The sequence below is a fragment of the Staurois parvus genome, unplaced genomic scaffold (genome assembly GCF_062004578.1).
Source record: "Staurois parvus isolate SC_StPar_1 unplaced genomic scaffold, SC_StPar_1.0 ptg000022l, whole genome shotgun sequence".
NCBI classification, from domain to species: domain Eukaryota; kingdom Metazoa; phylum Chordata; class Amphibia; order Anura; family Ranidae; genus Staurois; species Staurois parvus.
Window position 1 is genome coordinate 2635919 of NW_028317818.1, and position 19530 is coordinate 2655448.

At 40.9% G+C, this 19530-nt stretch overlaps 1 protein-coding gene across 2 annotated transcripts in view; it reads right to left on the reverse strand.

Annotated features, from left to right (window-relative positions):
* Positions 1–19530, reverse strand: part of RHBDF1 (rhomboid 5 homolog 1) — a 187423-nt gene that overhangs the window by 80394 nt on the left and 87499 nt on the right. The window contains exons 3-4 of one of the 2 annotated variants that reach the window (XM_089691722.1): positions 14758–14888; positions 12371–12481 (exon numbers count right to left, since the gene is read on the reverse strand). In XM_089691722.1, the coding sequence (XP_089547848.1) occupies positions 12371–12481; positions 14758–14888 (242 nt within the window). The remainder of the gene's footprint in view (positions 1–12370; positions 12482–14757; positions 14889–19530) is intronic. The other variant, XM_089691731.1, reaches the window with a different exon arrangement.

The window sequence follows — 19530 nt, forward strand, 5'->3', positions numbered from 1 at the left end:
CGACCCTGCCTGACCCTGATTTGCTGTCTGTCTCCTCTTCTGATTCCTGGCTTGTCTGACCATTCTCCTGCTTAACCCGGCACGTTCTGATCTCCTGTTAACGAACCCGGCTTGTGACCTGTTTATTCCTCTGCCTGCTAATTTTGTACCACGCCGCCACCACTGTTAACGACCTGGCCTGCCCGACGCTGCTCTTGTGACTTCCTCAAATCAGACTCTCACCTGCTATACACCTCCAACGGTGCTTCTACCACAGCTGGGTGAACCCGGGGGCTGCGACCTGGTCTCGGCCTGCTCCAAGTCCATCCCCACCATCAGGGGCCCTGGTGAACAAGCAGGTAGGGGCTTAGATTCTGCGCCTTGGGGGAATCCGGTCTGTGGAGCGCTAGAGGCTACCGCGGTAGGATCCCTGACAATAGCTAAAGCTCTTTGGGTCCTCTTTCTCCTGTGGGTCACAGGTGTACACTTAGTTCTGCACACCTTTGACCCAGATTCTGCTATCAGGCTAGAGCCTGCTGTCGGCTGATGTCACAGAGCTGATCCAGGTTCTGCAGGGATCCCGACAATAATGTAAGGATCCACCCAGATGCCTGACTGACAGCTGGTCAGCCTCTCAGTGCACCACTGAGAGCCTGAGCCAGCTGTTCCTGTCCCCTTCCCATCCTGGCCCTCTAGTGGGCACTGGAGGGGCAGATCACAAAAGGGTAAATGACAATCACAAGTCTGTGCTCAGAGCGGATCCGAGAACTGAGCGATCAACAGTCTTTGATCACTCAGTTCTTGGTGTAGAACCAGTGGGGAACAGATGCAACATCAATCCGATGGTATATACAGTTGTGTTCAAAATAATAGCAGTCAGACATCACTAACCTGATCAATCACTGTTTTTGGTAGAAATTATATTTCTTCATGGCAAATAATTTACTAGCAGGTGTAGTAGAGTAATAGAAATCCAACAGACCCAACAATCATGACATGCATGCTGTTGATTCTGTGTAATTGAATCACTAATTGAAAGGGGCATGTTCAAAATAATAGCAGTGTGGAGTTCTATTAGTGAGGTCATTCATTCTGTGAAAAACAGGTGGCAATTATTGCCCTTATTTAAGGAAGGAAGGCAGCAAATGTTGTACATGCTGGTTACAGTGCATTTCTCTCTGAAATTCTGAGGAAAATGGGTCGTTCCAGACCTTATTCAGAAGAACAGCGTACCTTGATTAAAAAGTTGATTGGAGAGGGGAAAACATATAAAGAAGTGCAGAAAATGATAGGCTGCTCAGCTAAAATGATCGCAAATGCTTTCAAATGGCAACCAAAACCTGAAAGACGTGGAAGAAAGTGAAAAACTACCATTCGAATGGATAGAAGAATAGCCAAAATGGCAAGGACTCAGCCAACAATCAGCTCCAGGAAGATCAAAGAAGGTCTAAAGTTACCTGTGAGTACTGTTACAATTAGAAGACGCCTATGTGAAGCCAAGCTATCTGCAAGAAGCCCCCACAAAGTCCCACTGTTGAAAAAAAGACATGTGCTGAAGAGGTTACAATTTGCCAAAGAGCACATTGACTGGTCTAAAGAGAAATGGAGCAACATTTTGTGGACTGATGAAAGTAAGGTTGTTCTTTTTGGGTCCAGTGGCCGGAGACAGTTTGTCAGGCGACCCCCAAACACTGAATTCAAGCCACAGTACACTGTGAAGACAGTGAAGCATGGTTGCGCAGCATCACGATATGGGGATGTTTCTCATACTATGGTGTTGGGCCTATTTATCGCATACCAGGGATCATGGATCAGAATACTTGAAGAGGTCATGCTGCCTTATGCTGAAGAGGAAATGCCCTTGAAATGGGTGTTCCAACAAGACAATGACCCCAAACACACCAGTAAACCAACAAGATTGACGTTATGGAGTGGCCAGCCCAATCCCCGGATCTTAATCCAATAGAAAACTTGTGGGGTGACATCAAAAATGCAGTTTCTGAGGCAAAACCAACAAATAGAGAAGAACGGTGGAATGTAGTCCAATCATCCTGGGCTGGAATACCTGTTCACAGGTGTCAGAAGTTGGTTGACTCCATGCAACACAGATGTACAGCAGTTCTCAGAAACAGTGGTTATACAACTAAATATTAATTAAGTGATTCAAAGGAAAGCAAAATCTTCAAACATTTTGCAGTTTATATAGTGAATGTTTGAGTTTGTAAAGAAGAATACAAACACTGCTATTTTTTTTGAACAGTCTAATATTCACTTTTCTTCAATTTTTTTAGAGGAACAACACAAATTTGATATATTTTTCTTCATGTTTTGATTTGGAATAGAATGTGTAGTGTTCCCAATGCATTTGTGTGTATGGAAATAAAAGCTATTAGGATTTTGAGCTTTATTCATTTTTTCAACACACTGCTATTATTTTGAACACAACTGTACAAAGGTGAATGTTTGTTATTTTCAAATCCCACACTTCTCTTGGAATTGCATCTTGGATACTTTGCCGTATTCAGTTAATTCTTGCAGTATGTTAGGTAAGGATATAAGAAGATCTGTGACATGGAACAAAATGCCATCAGCATACACAGACTGCAAGTGCTGCACTATGCCAACCATAACCTTTTTTAGGTTATTGTGCTCAGTGTGGTAACTAAAACATCCTGATAGTATATACTACTTTAACGAGTCAATTATTGGAATCAATTTTGCAAAAAAAAAAAAAAATCTATGGTTTTATTTTATTTTTAATAGCTTATTTTTTATGCTTTTATTTCAGAGTGCATTAAGACATTAAACTGTATAAGAAGGGAACAATATCGGACTGCGCCACAGATTCCTACCGGGGATCCTTAATAAGGGGAAAGCAGCTAAATTCTTTATGGTGATCTCCCAAACAGACCTCTCTTATATATGCCATGCTATTATATCATAAATGGCATCATAAATATATAACAAAAAATTATATAACTTAAAAATAGAATGTGCAAAATATGATAAAGAAAGTGGTATGTGTGCAATAAATAATCAAATCATGTAAATCTTAAAGTCACTGTGATAATTAAATTGTGTGTTCCAACATCAAAAATGTCCACCATGAATATTGAATAACAAGCTCCATGTGTCTTCTTCTGATCATGCACCACCATAAACAATGTGTCTTCCACCACCAAATAAATTGGATAAACTCACCAGAGCACCAGGCTGGTAATGTTATAAACCAGCTGAGAACGCATGGACTCTGGGACCAAGGATCTATGGAAAAAATCTTTCCTCCTCAAAAGCATCCTTTAGAGAACCAGACAGCCAGGAATCGCTTCGTCTCTCAAACCCCTCTGCTGAACGCCTAGTAGTTAACTCACATGTATACATGAACCAGGAAGAAAAGAGAAAAATCTCCCATTGCGTAAAACCATAAAAAAAATCGTTATTAAAAAACTTTTCCATAAAATTCACATTTTTAAGTGTCACCACTGACAAAAGTATACCAAGTGTAATTTCAAAATGGGATAATCTCCGGCCACTGTTCCCAGCTGTGAGCCACGACCCACCATGCGTGGTGACGTCCCATCCAAGCCCTGGTTCTCTGGTGAGTTTATCCAATTTATTTGATGGTAGAAGACACATTGTTTACGGTGGTGCATGATAAGAAGAAGACACATGGAGCTTGTTATTTAATATTCATGGTGGACTTTATTGATGTTGGAGCACGCAATTTAATTATCACAGTGACTTTCTGATTTGCATGATTTGATTATTCATTGCACACATAACACTTTATTTATCATATTTTGCACATTCTAGTTTGGAAATTGTTTATATAAAGGGGTTTCATGTTATATCATTTATTTTTAAGTTATATAATTTTTTGTTATATATTTATGATGCCATTTATGATATAATAGCACAGTATATATATACTGTGGTATATATATATATATATATATATATATATACATATACATATACAGTCATGGCCGAAATTGTTGGCACCCTTGATATTTTTCCTGAAAATCAAGTATTTCACACAAAAAAGGTATTGCATTAACACATGTTTTGCTATACACATGTTTATTCCCTTTGTATGTATTGGAACAAATATAAAACAGAGGCAGAAAAGCAAATATGACATAATGTCACACAAAACCCCAAAAATGGGCTGGACAAAAGTATTGGCACCCTTAACTTAATATTTGGTTGCACACCCTTTGGAAAACATAACTGAAATCAGTCGCTTCCTATAACCATCAATAAGCTTCTGACACCTCTCACCCGGAATTTTGGACCACTCTTCCTTTGCAAACAGCTCCAGGTCTCTCTTATTGGAAGGACACCTTTTCCCAACAGCAATTTTAAGATCTCTCCACAGGTGTTCAATGGGATTTAGATCTGGGCTCATTGCTGGCCACTTCAGAACTCTCCAGCGCTTCTTTGCCATCCATTTCTGAGTGCTTTTTGACGTATGTTTGGGGTCATTGTCCTGCTGGAAGACCCAGGATCTTGGACGCAAACCCAGCTTTCTGACACTGGGCCCTACAGTGCGACCCAAAATCCTTTGGTAATCCTCAGATTTCATGATGCCTTGCACACAGTCAAGGCACCCAGTGCCAGAGGCAGCAAAACAACCCCAAAACATCATTGAACCTCCACCATATTTTACCGTAGGTACTGTGTTTTGTTCTTTGTAGGCCTCATTCCGTTTTCGGTAAACAGTAGAATGATGTGCTTTACCGAAAAGCTCTATCTTGGTCTCATCTGTCCACAAGACGTTTTCCCAGAAGGCTTTTGGCTTACTCAAGTACATTTTGGCAAACTGTAGTCTTGCTTTTTTATGTCTCTGTGTCAGCAGTGGGGTCCTCCTGGGTCTCCTGCCATAGCGTTTCATTTCATTTAAATGTCGACGGATAGTTCGCGCTGACACTGATGCTCCCTGAGCCTGCAGGACAGCTTGAATGTCTTTGGAACATGTTTGGGGCTGCTTATCCACCATCCGGACTATTCTGCGTTGCAATCTTTCATCAATTTTCCTCATCCGTCCACGACCAGGGAGATTAGCTACAGTGCCATGGGTTGCAAACTTCTTGATAATGTTGCGCACTGTGGACAAAGGCAAATCTAGTTCTCTGGAGATGGACTTGTAACCTTGAGATTGTTGATATTTTGCCACAATTTTGGTTCTCAGGTCCTCAGACAGTTCTCGTCTCCTCTTTCTGTTGTCCATGCTTAGTGTGGCACAGACAGACACACAATGCAAAGGTTAAGTGAACGTCTCTCCTTTTTATCTGCTTTCAGGTGTGATTTCTATATTGCCCACACCTGTTACTTGCCCCAGGTGAGTTTACAGGAGCATCACATGCTTGTAACATTCTTATTTATCCGCAGTTGTGAAAGGGTGCCAATACTTTTGTCCAGCCCATTTTTGGAGGTTTGTGTGACATTATGTCGAATTTGCTTTCTTTCCTCCCTTTTTTTGTTTTGTCCCAATACACACAAAGGGAATAAACATGTGTATAGCAAAACATGTGTTAATGCAATACGTTTCGTGAGAAATACATGATTTCCTGGAGAAATATCAAGGGTGCCAACAATTTCGGCCATGACTGTATATATATATACATATATATGAGAGGTTGTTTGCTTCAGTTGGGGGTGGGATAGCACTATATTTTTTTCACATATTAAACTGTGTAAAATTTGAATTAAAATTGAAACATGGGAGTGTTTAAAAACCTTTACCAGTAGTGTAAACATGAATTCATCCTTGTCATGTGCTTACCACTCAGCAATTGTGCAGAGTACACCATCCTTTCATCAAGTCTGAGAGGACACTCCTAAAGGGAGGTAATGTGGGAAACTTGGCTGTTCATGGCTGCCATGGCCACTTCCAATACACAAGATATCCTCACCGGCATATGCCACAAGTAAGTGTGCATATGTCAGTGCAACCTAAAACAAACTTCGTTGTCTTTAAAACATCTATTACCAACAGGGCATACTGCCTGTCATAAAGTCTGTTTGTTCTATAGAAGATTTGTATACATTATCCTCTTGCCCTTGCCACCATGATTTTCCTGCTCTACCTCACTTTTTCTCTAATCACAGCCAATCTTGACCTCAGCTTCCGCTTCTTTCCACAGTCTCACCTAAGTCTCCATATTGGCAGCTCACACAGGTTTTTCTGATTCTGACTACTGTCCATGTCAACAGTCAACACCCTACCTGCTAACCTTCTGGTTATCGCCAAAGTGGCCACTGAACATCAGCTAAGGCAGAACTTACCACTAACCAAAATTGTTTAAAGGGGCCCTATATTATCACTTTGCACAATGCACACTTTTGACCACACAGGTTTTCACTGTTAAGGCTAGAGTCCTGACTCCAGAAAAGCAAATGATGTCAAATGTAATTTCTTTTTATGTGCATATGTAATTGTGATATCCAGAAAAGGAAAGATACCCATGTAGACCATGTTTTTTTATTGTTCTACAACACAAGGATTGTTGGAGTTTTGTGAATTTTAAAAACTGTTGTGACACAGAGTGGCTTATTTTCCGTAAAACTGCATTTGTGTTTTGTTAAAGTGAGAGATTAAAAACTACCCAATGTTCTTTAAAAAACAGAACCTAACAAACACTTTCTTGTGACAATGTCAGATTTAATTTACAGTAGATGGCAGGTGAATCACCCTTATTATTGCTTTTCAAATAATGGGAATAATGAAGAACAGGTTTGTTCATGAGTGTTCCAGTGTGTGTATTGCAACATCTTTTAAATTACTTGTACGTGTAACATCTAAAAAGAACTAAAATATCCAAAATTGTATGTGGTAGATAACTGCCTTAGTTATGAAGTAATTATATCAAGTAATTTTCTGCTTATGGGAAGGGCATGTGTACACCAGGATTTGTTGAATGCATGTTATTAAACAAAATATGTCACACAGCTAAGCACCTATTTCAGAAACTGTCTATGGCAGTGAAGCTGAGTCTTCTAAACCTCACCAGAAGTGTTGTCACTGCCCCAGAACTAGTAATTTGTCTGTAGGTACAAAATAGCTGCTTCTTTCAGGAAAGATTTCCTGCAACTTAGAAAACAACTGTGACAAACTATCAATAATATGATCAACATTTCTTCACAGTTCAGTGGAAATGAGGGGAGAAAAACACCCACTCGTGGAGAAATCTTAGAAAGATTACTTATATACATACTGTTAAAAAGATATCACTGCAGGAAAAAGCCATTTACAGACAGTATCTCATTTAAACATACAGTGGCTTTTAATGTGCACAGATGTTTGTACCCAATTTCGTACAAGTACCCTACCATTATGAAGGATATCTACAGCTTATCTACACTGACATAGGAATTTGCATATTTTTTGTGAACCTACATGCATTTCACAATCCACATAAAGCTATTTTCACATACCATGATCATTATTATAGATCTAGTTCAATCATTGTATTAGCAAAAAAATACACTCACCAGCCACTTTATAAGGCACACCTAGCTAGTATAGGGTTGGACCCCCTTTTGCCTTCAAAACTGCCTTGATTCTTCACGGCATAGATTTAACAAGGTGTTGTGACACATTCCTCAGAGACTTTGGTCCTTATTGGCATGAGTTACTGCTGCCTTTCTATCATCTTGATCCTGTCTGCCCATTCTCCTCTGATCTCTGACATCAACAAGGCATTTTGTTCACACAACTGCCACTCACTGGATATTTTCTTTTTCCAATCATTCTCTGTATACCCTAGAGATGATGATTATGTTTGAAACTCCCAGTATACAGAAACATAGAATATAGAAAAGTGACGGCAGAAAAAGACAGAGTGGTCCATCGAGTCTGATTGTTTTATTGTGGGGTTTTTTCCAGCAGTTTTTGAAATACTCAGACCAGCCAGTGTGGCACCAACAACCATGCCACATACAAAGTCACTTAAATCCCTTTATTCCCCATTCTGATGCTCGGTTTGAGCTTCAGCAAGTCATCTTCAACACTTCTAGATGCCTAAATGTATTGTTGAAGCCATGAGCTTGACTGATTAGCAATTGAACAGGTGTACCTAATAAAGTGGCCGGGTAGTGTATATTACAATGCACCTAACAATGACACTGTAAGGTGCTTTTGATAGTCACCTATTCTCTCATTTGCCAAACACTTTCAAGGTCAAAGGTCAGAGAGAAAGTTATAGCACTCATTCACACAATTTCTGCATTTTTCTAAAACTATGAAGATGTGGTAAAACAGTAAAAAGCACGTGTTTTTAACCACATGCCGCCCAGCCACCGCATATAAACGGTGGCAGGGCGGCGCTCGTAGGCAAAAGCACGTTTTAAAACGTGTGCCTACAAAACAGGCAGGGGGCGTGCGCGAGGCACGCGCCCGCCCTACCTGTCCCGCGGGTGTCAGCAGCGGGTCCCCGCCGCCGGGTCACGGCCGGTTTTTACCGGCCGTTTTCCCGCGATGAGCGGTGAACAATGAAGCAGAGCAGGGCTGCATTGTTTACACACAGCCTGCTCTGTGACAGTTCGCCGCCAAGCTGCAGAGGGAGAATACAGTTTCTCTCTCTTGATCAGCTCCCCCCTCCCTCCCCCCGTTCAGTACACAGCCCCGCCCCTTGATAAAACACTCCCCTCACACAGTGAACACTAAAAATGTTAACCCCTTCCTCCCCAGTGACATTAGTACAGTTTCAGTGGGTTTTTTTCACTGATCACTGTATTGGTGTCACTGGGGATGTCAGTGACCCCAAGTCAGCTCCCCCCCAGTGTCAAAATGTCCGCCTCAGTCCCGCAGTCCCGCCATAAGTCGCTGGTCGCCGTCATATGTCGCTGATTGCCGCTATATGTCGCTGATCGGCGCCATTATTAGTATAAATAAAAATTAAAAATCCCAGTATCTTTCCCGCCATTTGTAAACGCTATAACTTTCACGTAAACCAATTAATTTACACGTTTTGGGTTTTTTTTTAGCAAAGACATGTCGCAGAATGCATTTTGGCAGAAATTTATGACTAAATTTGATTTTTGCATTTTTTTTTTACTGGACATGTTTTATAGCAAAAAGTCCAAAATATTGTTTTCTTTTTCCTCAAAATTGTGAGCCTTTTTTTTTATAGCGCAAAAAATAAAAACCGCACAGGCGATCAAATACCACCGAAAGAAAGCTCAATTTGTGGGGGAAAAAAGGATGTAAATTTCATTTATGTACCGTATTGCATGACCGCGCAATTGTCCGTTAAACTAGCGCAGCGCTGTATAGCAGAAAAATGGCGTAAATTGCAGTATTTATACCATAGTTTGTAGACGCTATAACTTTCATACAAAGCAATCAATATACACTTATTGGGATTTTTTTTACCAAAAACATGTAGCAGAATACATTTTGGCCTAAATTTATAACCAACTTTGAGTTTACTAAATATTTTTTATAGCTGAAAGTAAAAAATATTGTTTTTCTTCAAAATTTTTGGCCTTTTTTTGTTTATAGCGTGAAAAATAAAAAGCGCACAGGTGATCAAATACCACCGAAAGAAAGCTCTATTTGTGTGAAAAAAAGGACGTAAATTTCGTTTGGGTGCAGCATTGCATGACTGCGCAATTGTCAGTTCAATTAGTGCAGCACCGAGTAGCAAAAAGAGGCCTGGTCATTAAGGGGGGTAAATCCTCTGGAGCTCAAGTGGTTAATAAAACACACATTATAAAAAAACTGGGTTTCTAAGTTTTTTTATACTAATGTCCTCCAATATGTCCAAGGTTATCACACAATGTCACTGTCCACTTTTCCCTGGGGTTACATCATGATTACTGCAGCTTCCAATGCCAATAAAATATGAGCTCTGCTAATCAGCATGTACATGTGTTCCAAGTTCCACAGTAGCACTGAGGCTTACATTCCACTACAACAGCCAACACACAAGCATAAGTATATAGTGATGGATTAAAAAGGGTGACAGCGCACAGAGAAGGAAATCTTGTTTTATTTCTTCCAACCAATGTGCAAGATATTCATGGCTGGCAAAATATTTGGCAGATACTATATATTAACAGCCGACAGTCAAAAGACAAAATACACCTGCAAAACACCACTTATTCTCACTTACCGTGTTTCCCCAAAAATAAGACAGTGTCTTATATTAATTTTAGGTAAAAAAAAATGCACTAGGGCTTATTTTTGGGTAGGTCTTATTTTTATTGACTTTTATTTATTTTTATTCACTTGGTGACACCCCCTCTGACGATCCCATACGCATGGTCTGAATAACGGCCAGTTCAGCAGGAACCGGCCAACATTTGGACCATGGGTACAGCTGTCCTGCTGAAAGAAGCCAGTCTAAGGACTGGTGTTTGTTGAAGGGACATGCTGGAAAATCAGCATCCGATCAGCCATTGCAGGCAACGGCTTCGAGCACTGATTAGTGTGTTCTTGTGGGGGGGAAGTGTCCCTGTGAGAACATAAAGGCACAGCAGGAGAGATCGCTGCACTAACACCACATAGATAGTACAGCGATCTCTGTCTTTTTTTTTTTGTTCAGCCCACTGGGTTGAATGAAAAAAAAACTGAATGTGTGTACCAGGCTTTAGGCACACTCAAGCCTGCGTGTTGGGTCACCAAATGGCCAGTGTGAATCCTGCTTAGTGCATTAGGGAAGTCTGAGCAAAATATTACTCCTGATCCCTTGTGCTGGTTTTGTGCTCTATTGCTGAGTTGTTTGCTTTATTTTTACATCTGCTACCACTTGCTGTATTCTTTGACTGTCTTACAATTCTGTCTGAAGGCTACCAGCTTGTAGCACATAGTGGGGGACACAGATATCCAATACACCTAGAAAAGTTGAATGGTGAACATTCTTCTTGAGACTGTAGCTCATGAAGGGCCCTTTCACACATATACGTAACAATACCTGATTTTGATGTGCATTAGAGTATGCAATTATGCATGTATTTGTAAGTTTTATACATGTGCCTATTTTTAGATACTTTTTTATTTTGTTCCTTTTGTCCCATGAGGCAATAGCTAGTAATAGTTAGTCACATTCAGCTGGACTTATGTACTGCTTAAAAAAGTCAATTTAAATGTAACTATCTACTACAGTGGCAATCTCAGAAGTGGCAGCCCTAGATGTCACTGCTATCTCAAACAGCTGGGAGAGCAGCCCATCTAGTAGGGGTGGTGGGGGTAGTGCAGAAAGGCCTAGACAGTTGGTGGTAATAGGGGATTCTACAGTATCTCACAGAAGTCAACTAGTGTCTTTGTTCAACCATATTACCTATGTAACTGTGTAACTAATAACTATAACATGACCTGGATAAATGAGGACCTTCACAGACAGCATGGGCAATATTTTAAAAATGCTTAAACTGCAGCACATAGATGTGAACTAGCCACGTAAGCATGAATACGATTTCTACGTGTGTTTAAGTGCACAAAAATGGACATCTATGATTATATGCCCTAATTCCTGAAAAGAATATGCAGGAGTTTGGAATGGGAAATAACATTTGGTCTTTCTTTAGAATGTTCATGTGCCATATATAGTCTATAAATTCAAACTACTTCATGTACATTATATTTGAATGTCACTCTGAAATTCATTTTGTTTGGCAAGAAGGAGTCGAGTCAAATGTTGGGTAATCAGTAAGTTCTACAGCTTTACTTTGTACTTTAAACTGTTTTCCTGATCAAAGCATGGGCCAGAATGTTTCTGGATATAGCTGCAGCTCTATATATAGTTTTTATAATAATAAGCTATTATGGATTATGTTCACTAAAATTCCGTGAAGAGCTCAATCTACCAGATATGGATATTCCAGTCTGTGGTGGATGTTAGAGATTTAAAGCACCTGTCATTTTCTTATGTACACTTTTGGTGAAATGACTGTTTGAATTTCTGAGTTTATGACCAATATTACTCCCCTCAAATCCTGTTACAGTTTTATTTTGTGTTATGAAGAATGGGACAGGAGTTGCTGGAACATACAACAATGGATGGCATGGCTCAAAATCCCAGGTGGAGAAGCACTATGACAGACAGAAGTTGATGTTGTTCTATCCATAACATCCATCCAGACATATAAGAAGCCAAACAGTAATTCTGCCCACAAGGCTCTACGTATACCTAAAATTTCAGGTTTGGTTGGACAGGCTCTTTACTGTATGTGGGTGTTTATATAAACAAATATTAGAGGGTAATCATGCAGGCATGCATTTACTTTTTTAATTACTAGAAAACACTGCACATTCACTGCAAAAATGTGAACCAATGCAATCGAACAGTAAGGAGTCATGTGAGACTAAAAATGCTTTTAGAGAAGGATTTATTTTTATTTTCCAAGAAAAAATCATGCAGAACTCTACATGCACTTGCTAAACTACCTGAAAAAGAAAGTAGAGATTGTTTGACGTTTCCTAAAATGAATAGACCTCCTGCTAGCTAGGTGCCCCTTGACCGGCATAGTACTGATTTTGTCAAACGTCACGCGCTTGCTTCCAAGAAAAACAGGAAAGAAACATTGATGAAAACAAAATGCTAACCGTTTATTGTGTTAATAGCACTTGTATGAACAATAACAATATAAATATTTTACAGATGAAAAACAGATTGTTCCTTACAGAATCAGAGTCCTGAGTGGCATTTTTTTTGAACAGCGATGGAATAATATTTGTTTGTGCAAGAGACATTTTAAAATGATGTCCAGTTTAAGCAGCTATGGTAGGTGTTACTGCTTGAACCGCTCATTGTCAGCAATCTAAGACAAAACCTAGGAGTCAGTAAGCACAGTAAAGCCCCTTTCACACCTATGTAAAGGTACCACAGTGTGTGAGGTACAGGGTGAGGAAAGGCCAGATATAGCTCTTTTACTGCAAACAGCAACCACCGACGCACATATTGTAGAAACACAGGCCTTAAAGTGGCAAACTCTCTCATATTATCTTTACCTACACGTAAGCTTATAATAAACAGTAAAATGAATATCTCCTAAATGTGGACTGCTTAGGAAACATTCTAACGAGCAGTAGCCAGTAACATCACTGGCACATGCGCTCTGAAGGAATGGCATATCCATACTGTTCCTTCAGATTTGTGCACTGCAGGTGAGACTTCCACGCATCACAGCTCGGCAAATCAAGCGGCCGCAGCATGCGAACACAGAAGGAAGACCGGATGAAGATGGAAGCCTCTAAAGCGGTGACAGTTATGGCTTTGCCTTGCAGGGGAAAACTTTTTTTCTTCATTTTGCTTTTTTTAGTTTACTACCACTTTAAAACTCCAGGAATTCAGTCACTTTGATAAATGTGCAAACATACTATGAGTTAAAGTGGAGTTCCACTCAAAAACGGAAGTTCCGTTCACTTGCCTCCTCCCTCCCTCCACTGCCATATTTGACACCTTTTGGGGGGAAGCAGATACCTGTTTTTGACAGGTACCCACTTCCACTTCCAGCTCACTTCGCTGCGGAGAAGTGAGCTGGTAGTTTGGCCCCTTCCTTCCTCCCGCAGTCTCCTAGGAACCTTCACAGGTCCAAGAAGACCAATGAGAATGCACAGCGCGACTCATACATGCATAGCGGCCACCCGGCTGTGAAGCCGCACAGTTCTGATGCCAGCACCGAGAAGAGAAGAGGCAGAGAAGGGATGGCGTGGGTGAGCACATTGCTGGACCCTGGGACAGGTGAGTTTGTGTTTATTAAAAGTCAGCAGCTACATGTGTTGTAGCTGCTGACTTTAATTAAACACAAAACTGACTGGAACTCCGCTTTAAGTCCAAGTACGTTATTGCCACCTTGTGGACTTATCTCAGCTCCTCCAGCTATGCCTGCCCCTCCACTCTGTTCCCCATTCACAGAAGCCTTCGTATTTTGTGAACTCATTCAGAAAATACTAAGGCTTCTGTGAATGGGCAGCAGAGGGCAGGGGTGGGCAGAGATGCTGTGTGTGAGAACACAGTGTCTCTCCTCTCAGAAGCCAAAATCCCTCTAATCCTCTAGGAGCACCATAAAACTGTTAAGTGTGATTGCTGTTTGTAGGAAAATAACTATATCTTACATGGAGGGTTGGCCTTTCTTCACACTGAGTCTGTAGCAGGGCCACTGCTAGCCATGCACTCTGGACATTTGGGGGCAAGAGGTCACTGTGTTGGAAGGGTACATGTTTTGATTGGCAGTGTGTGTGTGTGTGTGTGTGTGTGTGTGTGTGGCAAAGCACATACAAGGGTGTAAAGTGGCCCTTACAGTTTGCATTTAAGAACAAACTAAACTGCAGTGCATTCATACAAACCAGTCAAGTGCAAACAAGCTCTAATGGCGCTCAGTTGGGCCACTCTATAGCACAGTGTAACACAATGATTCTGCCTACTTATAATATGTACTTATTTTATCCATTATATGTATCTTTAGCATTGTCAATAAACTAGTATAGTGAGAAATATTGGAACAGACAAGAAACAAAGATACAAACAAGGAACCACAAAAAGCATTTATGTAAACTGACACGTGAACTGGCATGTAAGAAAAACATTTTTGCAGAGAAATGGGGGAAGCAGAGTGATATCAACAAATCAGAAAGATGATTTGTGATCTTAGCTTTTTTTGACCTAAGGAATCGGGACAGAAAAGATTGTTAGTTAACGTATTTAAGACATTTTCACTCATCTACTGCCAGCTACATAACTAAAATGTACAACAATAAAAATCTGACTTAATTTTCCCATAGAATAAACTAGCAAATCATGTATAATTCAAGCATACACAATCAATATTTACCTTTTTATCGTCTGGGTGATTGAGGTCTGACGTTGCAGTATAGGCCGCTTCTGTTCATTGGGAGGTGAAGGAATTCTAGTGTTCTCTACTGGCATACTCACGCTCCTTAAAAACGTTTGACGCTTGAAGTGCTGGGAATAGAGATTTCTTTATTAAAACAAAAAATAAGTACACAATATTCCTTTTATTGCCATGTTTTACTTAGTAAAAGTTCAGATGCATAGAACAAGCATGCATTTCAACAACTTGAGGGTGGAAGAGTTTGCGTTGCTTTGATATATGAGGAGTGTCAAAATGTCATTACCGTAGGAAAAATGTTTCTGTATCTACTTCTGTTGACATATATGATGGCTTACTAGCTTTACCAGGTAAGTGTATAATTTGGTAAGTTATATAAAAATATGTTGTATATGTATAAAAGAGGTAAAATAAGTACAGGAAAAGTGTGTTTAGTTCCTGTATACATTTTGGCATTTTGCACTGAGGGCTGAAATTTAACTGGTTACTACAAGTAACTGTTGTACCTACGTTTTCTCATGTTTGTATATAAAATGTCCAATATTCTGACATGTTTTCTAAAGATTCTCAGCCCTGGTTCACATCAGCACAGCTTTGAAGCCAACTATTTAGTGTGACTTCACTGCGGCTTGCTGTCATTCTGTGCAACTTCATTTACCAGATGTCAAGGCAAGTCGCAATGAAGTCACACAAAAATAGTGCTGAAACTTTTTTCAAAGAGGCTGCAACTTGAGTTATATGGGTTTGAACGGTTCCATTGCCGATAATGGGGTGCGACTTGATAAGCGTCAATGAACTCTCAAGACGCATGACAAGTCGCCCTGGTGTGAACAATGGCTTGGGGTCCTTTTACATGAGCAGTCTGATCAGATCTGCCTGTCAATTTTTCAGGCAGATCTATCAGAACTCATTATCATTCTATGAACAGGCAGATGTAAACTGATGTGCGTCAGTTTACAACCGATTACCAGTGAGTCTGTCTAGGACTGAAAAGAAATGGGAAATGTTTGCATACTTTTCCGTATTTTTGTATGGAAACGTGAAGCAGGTCTGTTTACATCCCCCTGCCTATAGACCTTTGTGAACACAGCCAATAACCACACTGTTAACATAAAAAAATTACTATATCATCTCCAAGCCAGCGTCTCAGTCCAGGAAATAGATGCTGACCCTAGGAAGCAGCTGAACAAAGTTGACTCAGTCCTTTTGGACAAAAAGGCAGTTGAAGGCATTTTCAAGGAAACACATCACTCTGTGAGGGGTACATAATAACTGCTTTGAGCTTAATATGTAAGTGGATCAAACGTTGATTACTTTTTTTCAGGCTCCCCTAAAAATTATAATTTTAGACTTCACCTCCGCAACATCTCCAAGATACGCTCATTCTTAACTACTAAGCAACTTATTGACTCCCTGGTTATCTCTCGCCTTGACTATTGTAACTCCCTCCTCATTGGCCTACCTCATCACAGGCTATCCCCTCTTCAGTCTATCATGAATGCTGCTGCCAGACTCATCCACCTTACTAACCGTTCCATATCTGCCATCCCTCTCTGCCAATCCCTCCACTGGCTTCCCATTGCCCAAAGAATAAAATTCAAAACATAACAATCACATATAAAACCATTTATAACTCTTCCCCAAATTACATCACCAAACTTGTCTCCAAATATCACCCAAACCGTCCTCTCCACTCCTCCTACAACCTCCTGCTCTCTAGCTCCCTTGTCTCTTCCCATGCTTATCTCCAGGACTTCTCCAGAGCCTCCCCTATCCTCTGGATTTCTATACCCCAATCTATCAGACTATCGTCTACTCTGACCACTTTTAGGCAATCTCTTCAGGGAAGCCTATCCTGCCTTTATCTAATAACAGAATCTTCTACTCCTTTTACCAGTCCATTCCCCACAGTTATTACCTTTTGTACCACTAGCCCCTTCCTCTTAGATTGTAAGCTCCAAGGAGCAGTGCCCTCCTAATCCTCTTGTATTGAACTGTATTGTTGCTGTATTGTCTCCCTTTATTTTGTAAAGTGCTGAGCAAACTGTTGGCGCTATATAAATCCTGTATAATAATAATTATAATAATAGTAATTTTTGCTTCTACTGTAAAATCCCTTTTTTGAGGTACATTACAGGACACAGGAGAGTTAAAATGAGGTTAAAGCTATTTTTAAATAAGATGCTTCTATTAGGACTTACAAGTAGCACTTACATGCCTTTTAAAAAAATCTATCCTCTGTTCTTACTCCACTAACTGTGCCCCAACTGTGGTCAACTTCAGATATGTGGGTGCCGACTGTGGCCAGGGCCAGTGCTTCCACTAGGCAAACTAGGTGGCTGCATAGGGTGCACTGTCACCTAGCGGCGCCTGGGCGCAGCACAGGCTGGCACTCTCTCTGTGTGGGATGCCTCCACGTCATGAATGATCCTTCAGCTGAGAGAAGGGGTGACAGAGGGGAGAAAGAAAGGACAGAGGACAGAGAGCAGCTCCTTCCAGTGTTCCTCTCAGACTCAGTCCCTTACTGCAAGCCGGTTGGCGGCTGCTGATCACTGTGGAGTTCCAGCCTTTCTCTTCCCATTCATCAGCAGAGGCGGAGATGCGCCTGCGGAGGAAGGTAATGTCTGACTCTGATGTCTCGTGTCTGTGTGAGTGTGACCCGGCCAGCAGGACATCCATCACATGTTCAATGTGTCAGTGAGTGATGATATCCCACAGCCTGCTCTTCTAGAGCCTGCTGTGCCTGTTGATCTGTGTCAGTGTTGGTGGTGGTGTGTTGTGTCGGATCTGTCACTGTGTGGAATCGCTCAGTTCAGCTGCCTGCTGTCACAGCGTTTTATCTCCCCCCATTGGCTGGGGAATTCAAACCTGGGATCTGTCAGACTGTGGATCCTTCATCCTCCACTCACTCAAAAAAGCCTATGAAAAAGGTACCAGTGGCATCTCATGGGGCCCCCTACTGACCCCGGGCCCTCGGGCAGTGCCCGAGTTTCCAAATGGTCAGTCCGCCCCTGTCCTGATGACATCTTATGACACTTATTTTAGCAAATTAAAAGAAATGTCGCTGTTTCATGTTTTGTTGATTTAATATTTTCTACTGTTTTTAACAAAATGTTATAGTTTTTTTTGGGGGGGGGGGGGACGCAAGTAGCAGGTCTTGCCTAGGGTGAAAAATAGTCTAGCACCAGCCCTGCCTGTGACCACCGGGAGCAGTTCCTGCACGTTTCTGTTCAGAACTACAACTTACGAGCAGACGTTCCCAGCACCACACACACATATGTAGAACGAGAGAAACAGCCAAAGCCACACTGAATTTGGAGCTGCTGTCAATCACTGCCGTGGAGGAGCAGGAGAGATTTGGCTTTGGCTCTGTGTCCCTCTTTTTTTTTCCATAATGGTTTTTATTGGGAAAGAACAATTACAAAACAGAAGTATAACACAAGATTACAGGATCTCAATAGTAAAATACAATAACAGAGTTACAGGTGTTTTGCAGGTATGGTGCAGTTGGCCCTCTATGGTTAGGTTGTACTGAGGAGCAAACATGAAAATATTCATGGTATATCCATAATGAGTGGTAAAAGCTTGTTGGACAGGCCTGAAGATTATTGACAAGCTGCTTCAAGGATCACATAGATATACAGTTGTGTTAAAAATAATAGCAGTCAGACATCACTAACCTGATCAATCACTGTTTTTGGTAGAAATGATATTTCTACATGGCAAATAATTTACTAGCAGGTGTAGCAGAGTAATAGAAATCCAACAGACCCAACAGTCATGACATGCATGCTGCTGATTCTGTGTAATTGAATCACTAATTGAAAGGGGCATGTTCAAAATAATAGCAGTGTGGAGTTCTATTAGTGAGGTCATTCATTCTTTGAAAAACAGGTGGCAATTATTGCCATTATTTAAGGAAGGAAGGCAGCAAATGTTGTACATGCTGCTTACAGTGCATTTCTCTCTTGAAATTCTGAGTAAAATGGGTCGTTCCAGACATTGTTCAGAAGAACAGCGTACCTTGATTAAAAAGTTGATTGGAGAGGGGAAAACATATAAAGAAGTGCAGAAAATGATAGGCTGCTCAGCTAAAATGATCGCAAATGCTTTAAAATGGCAACCAAAACCTGAAAGACGTGGAAGAAAGCGAAAAACTACCATTCAAATGGATAGAAGAATAGCCACAATGGCAAGGACTCAGCCAACAATCAGCTCCAGGAAGATCAAAGAAGGTCTAAAGTTACCTGTGAGTACTGTTACAATTAGAAGACTACTATGTGAAGCCAAGCTATCTGCAAGAAGCCCCCGCAAAGTCCCACTGTTGAAAAAAAGACGTGCTGAAGAGGTTACAATTTGCCAAAGAGTACATTGACTGGCCTAAAGAGAAATGGCGCAACATTTTGTGGACTGATGAAAGTAAGATTGTTCTTTTTGGGTCTAGTGGCCGGAGACAGTTTGTCAGACGACCCCAAAACACTGAATTCAAGCCACAGTACGCTGTGAAGACAGTGAAGCATGGTTGTGCAGGCATCATGATATGGTGATGTTTTTCATACTATGGTGTTGGGCCTATTTATCGCATACCAGGGATCATGGATCAGTTTGAATACATCAGAATACTTGAAGAGGTCATGCTGCCTTATGCTGAAGAGGAAATGCCCTTGAAATGGGTGTTCCAACAAGACAACGACCCCAAACACACCAGTAAACGTGCAACATCTTGGTTCCAGACCAACAAGCTTGACGTTATGG